Source organism: Pituophis catenifer, unplaced genomic scaffold (assembly GCF_029215685.1).
Source record: "Pituophis catenifer annectens isolate HBS135680 unplaced genomic scaffold, rPitCat1.0.hap2 SCAF_5, whole genome shotgun sequence".
NCBI lineage: Eukaryota > Metazoa > Chordata > Lepidosauria > Squamata > Colubridae > Pituophis > Pituophis catenifer.
In genome coordinates, this window is record NW_027256885.1 from 7571257 (window position 1) to 7584683 (window position 13427).

General features: G+C 48.8%; 1 protein-coding gene across 1 annotated transcript in view; it reads right to left on the reverse strand.

Annotated features, from left to right (window-relative positions):
- Positions 1 to 13427, reverse strand: part of LOC139317562 (sushi domain-containing protein 2-like) — a 55934-nt gene that overhangs the window by 1187 nt on the left and 41320 nt on the right. The window contains 5 exon segments of the mRNA XM_070944657.1: positions 392 to 464; positions 1896 to 1959; positions 3013 to 3195; positions 3940 to 4212; positions 5596 to 5850. Of these exon segments, the coding sequence (XP_070800758.1) occupies positions 392 to 464; positions 1896 to 1959; positions 3013 to 3195; positions 3940 to 4212; positions 5596 to 5850 (848 nt within the window).

Here is a 13427-nt window from a genome sequence, read left to right on the forward strand (position 1 = left end):
CTTTCATCAAAGGGCCACTTTATTGGACTGGTGGGTCCATACTAGTGGTGAAATCCTCCACTGGTTGCCACCGGTTCGCTGCCCATGCATGTGCACTGTGTGTCAAACGCATGCTGTGTGTGCCAAACGCACGCTGTATCCACATGCACAGTACGCACCAAAGATGTGCTTTGTGCAGAAAAAGGAGCTGTTTGAAGGTAAGAAGAACAGCGGGGAGGGGGAACAGCTGTGCCGCGTGATTTAGATTAGCTATAAAGCAGGATTTCCTGCTTTGTAGCAAATCTAAATCGTGCGGCAAAGCTGATTGTCAGAAATACTGGTTCGGATGAACCGGTAGCTTTTTTTTACTACCAGTTCGCCCAACTGGTAGCTTTTATTACTACCGGTTCACCTGAACTGGCGCGAACTGATAGCATTTCACCCCTGGTCCCCACACCCGGCCGAGAGAGCCAGACTGGAGCAGCCTGGAGAGAAATGATGAAAGCAGGAAGAATCAAGAGGGCTGCATTTGGGAGGGTCTCTGCCTTGGCCGGCGGGCAGGGAAGAGTGGTCCTGTTTGCTCAAGGCGCTTAAACCCATCAGCTGCATCTTTCTCCTGGCGGTCTTGGAAGCGTATGGTTGTCCCCGGGGTGGGGGCTGGGGAAACACTCTTCTTTGGGGAGGGTCTGATTCTTAACCCTCTTTTCCAGAAAGTGCCAGATATCCCAGCAGGAAGTGGGGCAGAAGTTGGGAGAGGCTGCCTGGCTGTGCCCTTGGTCTTCCGCCTCTGGGACAGCCACGGGGGGGGGGGGGGGCAGAGGCTATTGGGTAAGGGTCCTCAAAGCCACCCTGCCTCTTTTTGTGAAATGGCCCCTGGAAAGGGAAGGGCTCCCTTTTACGGACAAGAAAAGCCACGGAGGGTTAGCTCTCCAGGTGAAGAGGCAGGGGAAGCCCCTGCCAAATAATTCAGGCCTGATTCAGGGTGGTGGGCTGCAGACGGGAAGCCCTGAACCACTGGAGGCTCTGCACCAGAAGACTTGAGTTGGGGTGACTGCTCCACCCTGGATGGGGTCAGGGCATTCATTTTAACTGCCAAGGAAGAAATGGCTGCCATGATCCCACCAGTGACTAGCTTCGGATCTCGGATTCCTGACCCGGTTATGAGGCTCATGTGAAACCAGCCATCTAGGGCAATGCCCCCCCAACCTTTTGGGCACCAGGGACTGGTTCTGTGGAGAGAGGTTTTTCCCATGGACTGGAGGGGGCCTGGTTTCATGTGCTGCCTGCATCCCATGGATGGAGCATCCCTTGTTTGCGCTGCCCAGTTTCTGGCATGCTGTGTGCAGGTGCCAGTCCACGGACCGGGGTTTGAGGGGGCCCTTATCTAAGGAATCTCCTGGCACGGGACTCTGAAATAGGAGATAGCTGGGATCCTGTCATTCCGGGAGTCCCTTCCCTCCCCAAGCAAGGAGGGGCAGGTCTGAGGCTGCCCCTGCCTCTTGCAGAGACCCTGTTAGGCACAAGCTGAAGGGCTGCTGCTGCTGCCAGGCAAGGAGACCTCGGCTTGGCTGCCCGCCTGCACCCTTCCGCTCGGCCTCCCAGTGCCGTCTTTTTGCGGGGGAGCCCCTGGCACAAAGTTGGCCTCAGAGTGATCTGCGTGTTTGGTTGATGATGAAACGGTTTCACCTCCCCCCCCACCCCACCCAAGGGCCGGCTGGATGTGCAGCCCCTTTGCCTGGACCCAGAGTGAATGGGAGGCTGGGTTTGGGGCTCATCCGCCGGTCATGGGGCCTGACATTTCACTGCTGGTGGGATGGAGGTAGTCATCCAAAGCAGGGATTTTTCTGATTGCCTTCATGAAGAGGGGGGGAGCTGAGAGAGGTCTTCTTCCAGCATCTTCCCCGTAGCCAGGTCACCAGATTATCCAGAAGATGAAGGCAGCCTTCAGGATTGCAAGCGCTGAGCGGGGCAGGCTGGTTCCTGGGACATAAAAGCCAAGGCCATCAGCAGAGAAGCTGCAGGAGAGGATTCCTTTACTGAGCAAGGGGGGGGGGGGGCTGGGCTAGATGACCCCTGGGTATCTTGCAAGGCATAATTGCCTTATTGCCAATACCAGAACTAGGCGTGGGGAATCGACTACAGATGGTTGGGATCGCTCTCAGTCAAGATGGAGCTGGAATGGGTTGCTTAGGCTTCATCGTGACCCGGACGGTCTCGGTCTCACCAGGCCTCTTGATGGGGGTATACGGGGGTTGCTAATTGGGAGTCGGGGTATTTCTCCCCCCCCCAAGAGGCTCTGGGCCCATGAGCAATGCATAAGCCCTTCCTTGGCAGCCTTCAAAAACCTCAAGGGGGGGGCGGAAGCCGCCCCTCCTCCATACATGGGGAGCTGGAGGCTGTGATGAAGCGAAGCAAATTCAGATTGTAGCCAGTCCTTGACTTATGACCAGGGCTGGGACTGGAATCTTGCTCGCAGGTTGATGCACCGTGTGACTGGCCCCAATTTTACGACCGTTTTTACAGCGGCCATTAAACAATCCTGTGTTTTCTTAAGTGAATCCAGCTTCTCCCCCCCAGATTGAATTTTATCTTGTGAATCTTTGGGATCTCCTGGAATCTCTTCTCCCCCCCCGACCCCCCTGATTGCCTTGCTTCACCCCCGCCCCCCAATTCTCTCCCAGAAAAAGTGAAGCAAGGAAGTCAGGCTGTTGCCCCCACCCGTTCCTTTCCTTGAGCCGGGGCCTCGCAAGGAGGGTTGTGTTGGCACCCGTCTTAAAGTGGGCCATCCCATTGCAGGTATATAGCCAAGGAGGGGAGGATGCGTCATAAAGTCACAATGGGGCTTCTTTCCCGGTGAAGCCAGAGGTGAGACATGATACCTTGAGGGCTGCTAGCAGCTTCTCTTAGTTGTGCAGCCCCCTTTACTGGCACAAGACCCCCGCCCCCTTCTCCCTGCTCCCCTTGGTCCAGCATGCAAGCTCAGATCCATAGTGTGTTGGGGGGCGAGGGGAGAGAATCGTTTAAAGGTCTTACCTGCGTTGGGGAGACAGCTGGTGGGTCGTCCCGACCAGGTCCCATCCTCCTGGCATCTCCTGGTTACCGAGCCCACCAGGCTGTAGCCGGGATGGCAGCGGAAGTGGAGCATAGACCCTGCTAGGTATTTGGTCCCTTCCTTCTCCCAATTGGAGGGGGGAGCCAGCCAGCTGCATGAAACCACTGGAGGGGGGGGGAAACACACCAGGAGGGTTTTCAGTGGGGCCCCTCCAATGGGCCAGGCAAGTTGCAGATACGAAGCCTAGAGATAAAAGCCTCCTTTCCCCCCAGCACCACCCCGCCCTCCCTGAAGGGAGCCGTTGAGGCTTGGGCAGCCTCCCAAGTGGGGTCTGTGGCTGTTTCAGGAGTGACCAGGTGGCAGGGCTGAGCTGGGCCTGTAGCTGGACCCTTGCCCTTTTCTTCCTTTCTCCTCTAGAGCACACATGGGGAGGGGGGGATCAGAGTCACTGGTGCCCTTCACAAGGCAACTCCACCCACCTGGTATCTAAGCTGGGTTGGCTGTTCCTTGTCTGCATCTTGGCATCTGTCTAAAATCTGGCCGTCCACCCATGGCCTCACCTATTGTGGCTGCTTATAATTCCCCTCTGGTTGCTTCAACCCCCCCCCCCAAGAGATTGGGACAGCCATTTATCTGTTCATCCCGGTTTAATCAATCGACTCCAACCGACTGGGGCTTCCAGGACCCGAGTTGGCATCCCCACACAGCCGGGATGACTCGGAGGCGCTCAGTGGCTGCAGGAAGCCTCCCCTATTGCTATGGGACTGAGCTGAAGGCTGGATTGGCAGAGGGACATGAACATCATTGGGGGTGCCGGGTGTAAAATGCCACCGACCGCAGGCAGCAGACTCCGAGGTGAAGCCTCCGTGCTGCTGAGGATTTCAGGGGACGGGGGGGGGGGGGGTTACCTGGTTTTAAGCTCTCCTGGAGTTTCCTGAAGCGCTGGTGGGATGACCGAGTGATGTTTCCCACGGCAAAGTCTCTGGTCGTCAGGACGTCGAACCGGCAGAAGGGATCGGCTTGGCAGACGGAAGCCACCTGCTGCGTGAGGGTCTCGTTGGCGTCTTGGGGAGGAGAAAAGAAGGGCACGAAAGACGAGTGGTGCTTTGGTCCATAGACGAAGTTGTCCAGGAGGGATTGGGTGTCATAGGTGAAAAGGGACGTTTCGTTTCTAATTGCCCCTAAAAAGAAGAAAGGAAAACGGTCCCTCCAAGTCTTGAAGAAGGAGGATCGGAAACTTCCAAGATAGCACACAATCTCTCAGCTTCCTTGGGCGGCTTCTAAACCAGCTTTCGCTGCTCTCCCAAAGTGGCTTTCGCGGGGCGGGGGGAAGGGAAAGGTGCTCATTTAGTTTGGCTATTGATGTTCGTTGTTTGGCTCCTTGATAGATTTGTTAAAAACAAGGAGTCTCTAGGAGCCAATGATAGACACGGGCAGCCTGCATGCGAAACGAGTGCGGATGCAGCGTGAAGCGGCCTTTGAAGGGCCACAGAGCACGCCTGTCAGTGCTCAGGGGCTACTTAAGACAGAGTCTGGGTTGGCGTCCTGGATCAGGGAGGCGAGGGGCGAAAGGGGGGTGGTGGTTTTGCGCGCGTGTGCATGCACAAGCACCTGTTGTTCGTGTGAGTAGAGCCATGAGTCAGTGGTGAAATCAAAAAAATTTTTCCTACCGGTTCTGTGGGCGTGGCTTGGTGGGGTCATGTGACTGGGGGTGTCAAAGGACAGAAACTCACTTTAACAATGTCCTGCTGGAGCAGGGGGTTGGGCTAGATGACCTCCAGGTCCCTTCCAGGCCTGGATTGCTGTGCTCTTTCAAGGTATCCTCTGAAGCTGTGTCTAGTGCCAGGTTTGTGGTCCTTCCTTCCTCTCCTTTTTCCCTCCCTCCTTTCTTTCTTTCTTTCTTTCTTTCTTTCTTTCTTTCTTTCTTTCTTTCTTTCTTTCTTTCTTTCTTTCTTTCTTTCTTTCTTTCTTTCTTTCTTCTTTCGTAGCACCTCACCACCCCATTTTTGGCCTAGCAGGTTTCATGGAAGCCTCCTGGGAGCAAAAACGGACCCCCAATAGGTAGTATAAAAATGCTTTAAAAAGTAAAAAAAAAGTTCCAAGGATCGCGTGGCACAGCTGATTGTCACAGCTGATCGTCAGAACTTTTTTTTTTTTACTTTTTAAAGCATTTTTTTCACCCCTGCCGTGAATGTCCATGATGCTCGTGTGAGACTCACACGGCCCAGTTGCGAAAAAGCCACAGCCACAGAGACATCCAAAGGGTAGATTGGCATTTAAAATTTAAAATGGCTCCCAACCAGCAGTCTCTCCTGGGTGGGGCAAAAGGGTAGCAACCCTTCCCGCTTGGACTTCTGACAGGTGAGGGCAGACGTCACTCCTTGAGACGGAGGGATCTTCGGGCACTTAACAGCTGAAGGAATCATATGGGATAAAATTTAACGAAGCTGCTTCTTTTAATTGTCTGAGAAATTTGGGGGAGACCCCAGGCATTCTTTTACTTCCAAGCAGCCCACGATCCACACACCACTTTTTTCTTCCTCCTCTAGGAGGGCCGTACTCACAGTCTGCTCTGAAGGTGAAATGCTCCCGGGGGCCGCTGCTGGCCACATCCAGGGCCGTTCCATTGGGAAGGGTCAGGTCGTCCTGCGGTCTGCTGTTCATTAGCCCAAAGAGCCCTTCCGTCTGGTTCTGGAAAGTCTCTGGCAGCAGAATGGTCAGGCTCAGCACTTTCCCTCCGTGGCCATCGACTTCCATGCTGGCTCCGGATGAGAACATCACCGTCACGTTCTGCCCAGGGCTGCTATAGAGGAAGAGGCCTGGGAGGGGGAGACACGGAGAGACCCCGGCAATCACAAGGCACCCACCCTGGCCTGAGTGACTGGTGGGAATGCAGAGCTACTCCCCAAGGGGGGGTCTGAGACCCCCTTCCACCCAGGGGTGAAATGCACTGAGGTCTGCTACCGGTTTGCTTCGATACTGGTTCGCTGCACGCGTCCATGCGTGGTCCGCACCAAATGTGTGCTTTGCGCGCAGGTGCACCACAGGCGCTACCGCGCAGTGCTGAAAAAGGAGGATTAAGAAGCCTTTTCTAAGGTAAGTAGAACAGCGAGGGCTGTGCGATTTAGATTCACTAGAATTCGAAGTTGGAGGCCTTGCAAGCTCCGGGTCACCCCCTTCAGCAGGGATGGGCGTCCTTCTGCAGGGTCCTTCCGACCAGGAGCCCTCCGGGGTTCTAGCTCAGACTCATCTGGAACCATGTGACGGTTCCTAATTTCAGGAATGAAATTTTGCAGCTCAAAGCAGCTCACAGTCAGAGCAGAGCCGTCCTTCAGTTTGATGGGCCAAGGGGAGCTGGGGAAGGGGACCCTTCCTCAGAAGGTCCTCCAGGGAGACCTTGTGCCAGGGATGCCAGGGAAGAGACCAATTCCACACCACAAACCCTGAGCCTTGGCCGTGGAGTGGAAGTGAGGGCGGCTGGTTGCTCCTCCTGTGGTTTCCTTGGGCCAAGGACTGGGAAGGGAGGAAAGTCTTGCCTGGGAGCCATCCTGCTCTGGCCACCAGGTGGCGCTGCTCCGTGTCATCATTTAGAATAGAACAGAATAGAATAGAAAGGGCCCTTGGAGGTCTTCTGGTCCAGCCCACTGTTCAAGCAGAACCTATACCATCTCAGACAAGTGACTGTCCAGAGTTGGGACAGCCAGCAGAAACTGAAAGAGTCCTGCAGCCTCTTTGCCAGCGGAAGACCCCTCCCACCTTTTAAAGGGGTCCACCCTGAGGAAGCTCCACAGAGCCCCCTGTTACAATCTGATGAGCGGCCGCCCAGCAACGGGAGGCTTCCTGATAGGCTCAGCTGATAGCTCGGCCGGCGGGAGGTGTGAATGTTTTAAAGTGTTTTATTGGCCGCGCGAGCCCAGCTATAATATAAATAGCGGCTGCGCGCGACCGATGTTAGGTTACATATTTTAACCCTTGTGTTGTTGCTGTGAATAAACCGTGTTGCTTATCTTGGTCTCTTATCCGCCGTTCTCAATTCAGAACACTGGCGACGACGATGGGATGACTCCCACTGAGTATGGCCACGAGAGAAGAATTGTTCTGTTGTTGGCATTTCGGAAGGTAACTACGTGAGGCAAACATTTTTTTTCTCTCTTCTCTCTCGTTCCTTGTGGGCCTGCAACTCTTTCTAATGAGTAATCTGGCTATCTTTGCGCCTTTTGTGCCCAGCGCAGAAACTTGGGACGCTTATATTGAGCGTTTCGAGTGTTTTTTGCAGGCAAATGACTATACTGACTTTTCCAATGACCGGAAACGAGCCCATTTTCTCAACGCGTGTGGGCCGCAGATTTTTGCAACGGCGCAGGCGCTTGTAGCGCCCCAACAGCTGTCCACCGTTTCTTGGCCTACTTTGCTGGCTAAATTGAAGGGCCATTATGCACCCGCACCCTCCCGCATTTTTCGCCGTTTCATGTTTTGACAACGGGTGCAAAAGGAAGGGGAGTCCATTAATGACTATCTCGCCGCCCTTTGGACTGAGGTGATAAATTGTGAGTTTGAAAATCTTGATGACTCCCTCCTCGAGCAACTAGTTTGCGGCGTGCGCGATTTGCGGTTGCAGCGCCACCTTTTGGCCAAATCTGTCATCAATTTGGAGACTGCTGTTGAGGAAGTGGCTGCGTTTGAGATGTCTGACCGGTCTGCGGTGGAAATTCGAAACTTCCCGCACGTTCTACTGGCCTCTCGTTGTGCAGCCATACAGCTAGGGGAGTCCTACGAACGCTCTGATACCATTGCTGATAGCGAAGAGGAGGTGGACCGCCTCAAGGCGTCGGTCTTCAATCAACGCCCACCCTCCAAAGGACAGGCTCCAGAGTTTTGTTTGGGTTGTGGGGATTCACATCCTCGTGCCTTTTGCCGTTTTCGAAATGCCATTTGCCGCCACTGTGGAAAGAAAGGTCACCTGGCAAAGGTTTGCCGTTCGAGATCCTCCGCGGACGTCATGGGCGTACCATCTTCCATTAAATTAGGCCGGGAAGGGTTCAACGGTCCTCAGGACTCCTGTTTCGCTATTTCCCGCTGTGATCTTCTCTCGTCTGGCAGCCATGCTGTCTCGGGTCACAAGAAGATCTTTCTGACTGTTCGTATCGAAGGAAAACCGTGTAGGATGGAAGTGGATACTGGTTCATCTAAGTCCATCATCGCCTGGCAGACCCTTAAAGAGCTGGTGCCGTCCTTCGCTTGTGACCGTTTGCAACCCTGTTCTACTCGTCTTCATGACTACCAGGGAAATGGCATTCCCATTTTGGGTTGCAGACAGTTTATGGTGGAGTGGGGGGAGTTTGCAGGTCCCCTCCCACTTTTGGTAGTCAAGGGCAGGCTCCCTAGCCTTTTGGGTTTAGACTGGTTCGGGGCGTTGGGGCTTTCCATTGCCGGCATCCATACCACGTCTAGTGATGACTTCGAAACCTTGACGACAGAGTTCGCTGAGGTTTTCGACGGCACCTTGGGTAAATATAAGGGTACCCCCATATCTCTCAATTTAGACCCCCAGGTGCCACCTATACACCTTAAGCCCCGACGGGTCCCTTTTGCCCTTCGCCCTAAGGTGGATGTTGAGATAGATAAGTTGCTGGCTCAGGGTGTACTTGAGCCTACGGATCATTCTCGATGGGAGACCCCTATTGTTATCCCCACTAAGGCGGATGGTTCCATCCGTATTTGTGGGGACTTTAAGTGTACCCTTAATCGGGCCTTGCAGGCCCACCCGTATCCGGTCCCGGTAGTTCAGCACCTCTTACATTCTTTGGGTCAAGGGTCTATTTTTGCTAAATTGGATATGTCCCAGGCGTATCAACAGCTTCCTGTTGATGACGCCACGGCTGCCACCCAAACAATCGTCACGCATTGGGGCGCTTTTAAGTGCCGCCGATTACAATTTGGGGTCCGCGTAGCTCCTGGCATTTTTCAGAGCCTTATGGAGCGGTTGCTCCAGGGAATCCCTGGTGTCGTTCCTTACTTCGATGATGTTTTGATTTCGGCTACCACCAAACACGACCTCGTCAAACGTGTTCGCCAGGTGCTACGCAGATTTCAACAAAAGGGCCTGAAACTTAAAAAATCTAAGTGTAAGTTTGGCGTTCCCCAGGTCGAATTTTTAGGGTTCCTTGTAGATAAGTTTGGCATTCATCCTACACCTTCTAAGGTCGATGCCATAAAGAATGCTCCAACGCCATCATGTAGGGCCGAGCTTCAGGCTTTTCTGGGCCTGCTTAATTTCTATAGTATATTTTTTCCGCATAAGGCGTCTGTGGCGGAACCACTCCATCGGCTATTGGACAGAACGGCCCCCTGGAAGTGGGGGCAAGCCCAAGCTACTGCTTTCAGGGCTGTTAAAGATCTACTTACTTCTGATGCCGTGTTGGTCCAGTATAGTGACCATATACCCCTCACCGTGGTTTGCGATGCCTCCCCATATGGCATCGGCGCTGTGCTGAATCATGTTTTGCCCAACGGGTCCGAAGCTCCAGTTGCCTATTATTCCAGAACTGTCAATGACAGAGAGGAATTATAGTCAACTGGGTAAAGAAGCGTTGGCACTCGTGGCCGCCGTAAAGCGGTTCCACGATTATATTTACGGCCATTCCTTTCAATTGGTTATGGACCACAAGCCACTTTTGGGTTTGTTGGCCGGAGATAAGCCTACTCCCCAGATTATCTCCCCGCATTTGGCGCGGTGGTCTGTTTTCTTGGCCGCCTATAACTATCAGTTAATTTATCGCCCCGGGAGCGCCTTGGGAAATGCGGACGGCCTTAGCCGCTGCCCCCTTCCTTTGGCCGTAGAGGATCCCGTTCCGGACCAGCTGGTTCTTTTTTTTTTTTTTTTTTTATTACAAAAGTTTTACAATTACATTTTCACCCCTTTTTTTTCACCCCCCCACCTCCCTCCCCAAACTTCCCGTCCTCCCTAACCCTCCCTAATCCTCCCCCCCCAGACTTCCCTATTATGTACTCATAACTAATAACACTGATATATAAACCTGAACCCATCCCTCCCCCTATATAATTTTTCCTCTTTGTCTCTTTACATTAAGATATTTCTAATACATTATTTTCAAATAAAAGCTATTTGATACTTTCTAGTTTGGTATTTGTTCTGAACGTATTCTATCCACCTTTTCCATTCCCATTCATAAGTCTCTTGTGAACAATCCTTTAAATATGCTGAAATCTTCGCCATCTCTGCAAAACTAGCCATCTTCAAAGTCCATTCCTCGATAGTAGGCAAAGCTTCATTCTTCCAATATTTACCTATCAACAATCTTGCTGCTGTTATCATATACAATATTAGTTTTATTTCACCCCGTGTAAAACCCTTAACTATACCCAATAAAAACAATTGTGGAGAGAATTGAATTTTTTTCTTCAAAACATTCTGCATAACCCACCATATTTTTATCCAAAAAGCCTTAACTTTCCTACAGGTCCACCAAACATGATAATACGTAGCATCCAAACATTCACATCTCCAACATTTTGGCTGAACATTAGGGTACATACATGACAACTTTTTAGGATCTAAATGCCATCTATAAAACATTTTATAAAAATTTTCCCTCAGGTTCTGCGACTGTGTAAATTTAACATTCTGAACCCAAATTTTTTCCCATGTTTCCAACATCACTGGTTCTTCAAAATTTTGTGCCCACTTAATCATACAATCTTTAACTAATTCAGTTTCTGAATCCCTTTCTAGCAAAACATTATAAAGCCTTTTAATATGCATTGGACCTTTCTCTCTTATATGTCTAACCAATTCTTCCTCATGCAACATAATACCAGTTTTTTGGTCCTCTTTCCATCTCAATTGTAGTTGATTATATTGTAACCAAGTTAAATTAATTCCTTCATCCAACAGTGTCTGTAATGTCTTCAACTGCCATCTGCCCGCATCTGTAAAAAGAACCTCTTTATATAAAACCCCCCCGAGTGACATTATATTTGTATTCCACATAGTATGACCAAGATCCAGCCATAACGGTATTTTGTAATCCCATTTGAGTCGGTGCTTCTTCCAAACTCTCATCAAAGATTCTCTAAGTATATGACTTTTAAATACTTTATCTACTTTGTCGTCATAAAATAAATAAGCATGCCATCCAAATTCAAGATCAAAACTTTCTGCATTCAGTATTCCAGTCTTTTTACTTCCAAACCAATCACTTGTTAAAGTTAAAGCTGCTGCATCATAATATAACTGTAGGTTTGGGAGTTTAAGGCCTCCTCTTTCTGGAACATCTTGCATAATTTTCAATTTCACTCTCGGCTTCTTCTCATTCCAGACAAACTTATTCACACCAGACTGCCAAACTTTCAGTTGTTTATCACTTTTAAGCACCGGAATCATTTGAAACAAAAACAGAAATCTTGGCAAAATGTTCATCTTAACTGCTGCTATTCTTCCAAGTAAAGACAGTTGCAGCTTTTTCCAAGTCTCCATGTCTTTCTGGACCTCTCGCCACAACACCTCATAATTATTTTGAAACAATTTCATGTTTGATTCTGCAACCTGAACTCCAAGATATTTTACCTTAGGTACAATTTCAAAACCTGCCCTCCTTTCAAGCTCATGTTTACGATCTTGTGTCATATTTTTAACTATCATTTTAGTCTTTTTTGAATTTTGTCTAAAACCTGAAACTCTACCATAGTCTTGTATAATGTCGTTCATCAGGATTGTTGATTCCATTGGTTGTGATAGGGTAACAACCAGATCATCTGCAAATGCCTTTATTCTATAATCCTCTTGCCTTATCATTATGCCCTTCAAAATTTTAGAGTCCCGTATTGTATTTAGCAAGACTTCCAATATTAAAATAAATAAAAGTGGGGACAACGGACATCCCTGTCTTGTTCCTTTTTCAATTTTAAACTCTGTCGTCAGACTTCCATTAATAATAATCTGTGCTTTTTGCTCTTGATAAATTGCTGAGATCGCCTGTATAAATTGGTCCCCAAAGCCCATCTTTTTTAAAGTCTTTAGTAGAAAATTCCAATCCACTCTATCAAAGGCCTTCTCTGCATCCAAAAAAACCAGCACTGCAGGAATCTGTTTATTCTTATCAAGATATTCCAATAAGTCTATTACTTGCCTTACATTGTCCTTCATATATCTGCCCTCAATAAATCCCGCTTGGTCCTCATGAATCACCTTTTGGATTACTGGCATCAACCTGTTGGCTAATACCTTCGCATAAATTTTATAGTCTGTGTTCAAAAGAGATATTGGTCTGTAATTCTCTGGTTTTTTAGGACCAACTTGTTCTTTTGGTATCAAAGATATATAAGCAGTTGTCCAAGATGGGGGTATTTTACCCCCTTGTTGAATATTGCAAAATAAATCTCTAAGTTGTCCCACCATTTCAGCTTGTAAAGTTTTGTAATACACTGCAGTCAAACCATCCGTGCCAGGAGCTTTGGCTGTTTTTAACTGTTTAATTGCTGCTGTTATCTCCTCCTCTGTTATAGGATAATTCATTCTTTCCTTTTGTTGATCAGTAATTTTTGTAACTCTCTTATCATTTAAATATTTTTCTATAAGTCCATTCTGCACCTCTTCTTTGGCATATAGTTTAGTATAATAGTCCACAAAAGCTTCTTTAATTAATTTTTGTTGAAAAATTTCTTTCCCTCCAATATCAATACTATCAATAGTCCGTGTACTTTGTTTTTTCCTCAATGTGTAAGCCAACCATCTGCCCGGTTTGTTAGCGTTGCAAAATGTATTATGCTTCGCGTATTGTAGGCTTGTTGCAACTTGTTCCGCCATAAGCATTTGAAATTGGTCTTTCAAAAGTTTTATAGCACTTCGTATTCTTTCATCTGTTGGGTTTTTAATAAGTAACTGTTCTTTATTCTTTATTTCCATTTCCAACTCAGATCTTTTCTTTTGTCGGAACAGTCTATGTTTAGAATTCATGTAGATAAGTACCCCTCTCATATAAGCTTTACTTGCGTCCCAAACAATTTCAATTGGGGTACCTTTATTCAAATTTATTTCAAAAAATTCTTTCAAATGCTTTTTAAGTTCTATTGTATTTTTTTCATATCTAAACAAGTTCTCATTTAATCTCCAAGAACGTCTCTCAACCTTATCCATCTCAATTTCTATCCATACAGGGCTATGGTCAGTCAAAGTTCTTGGAAAAATCTTTGTTCTTTTTGTTTTAACAAGTAGATCATTTGACAACAGGATAAAATCAATCCTAGAAAAGGATCTGTGTCTATCAGAAAAGAAAGTGTAATCCAATTCATTTGAATTATGTATTCTCCAAACATCTTTTAGTTCCATATCTTCTTTCATATCAAAAAAAGTCTGTGGTAGTCTAATTCTAGACTT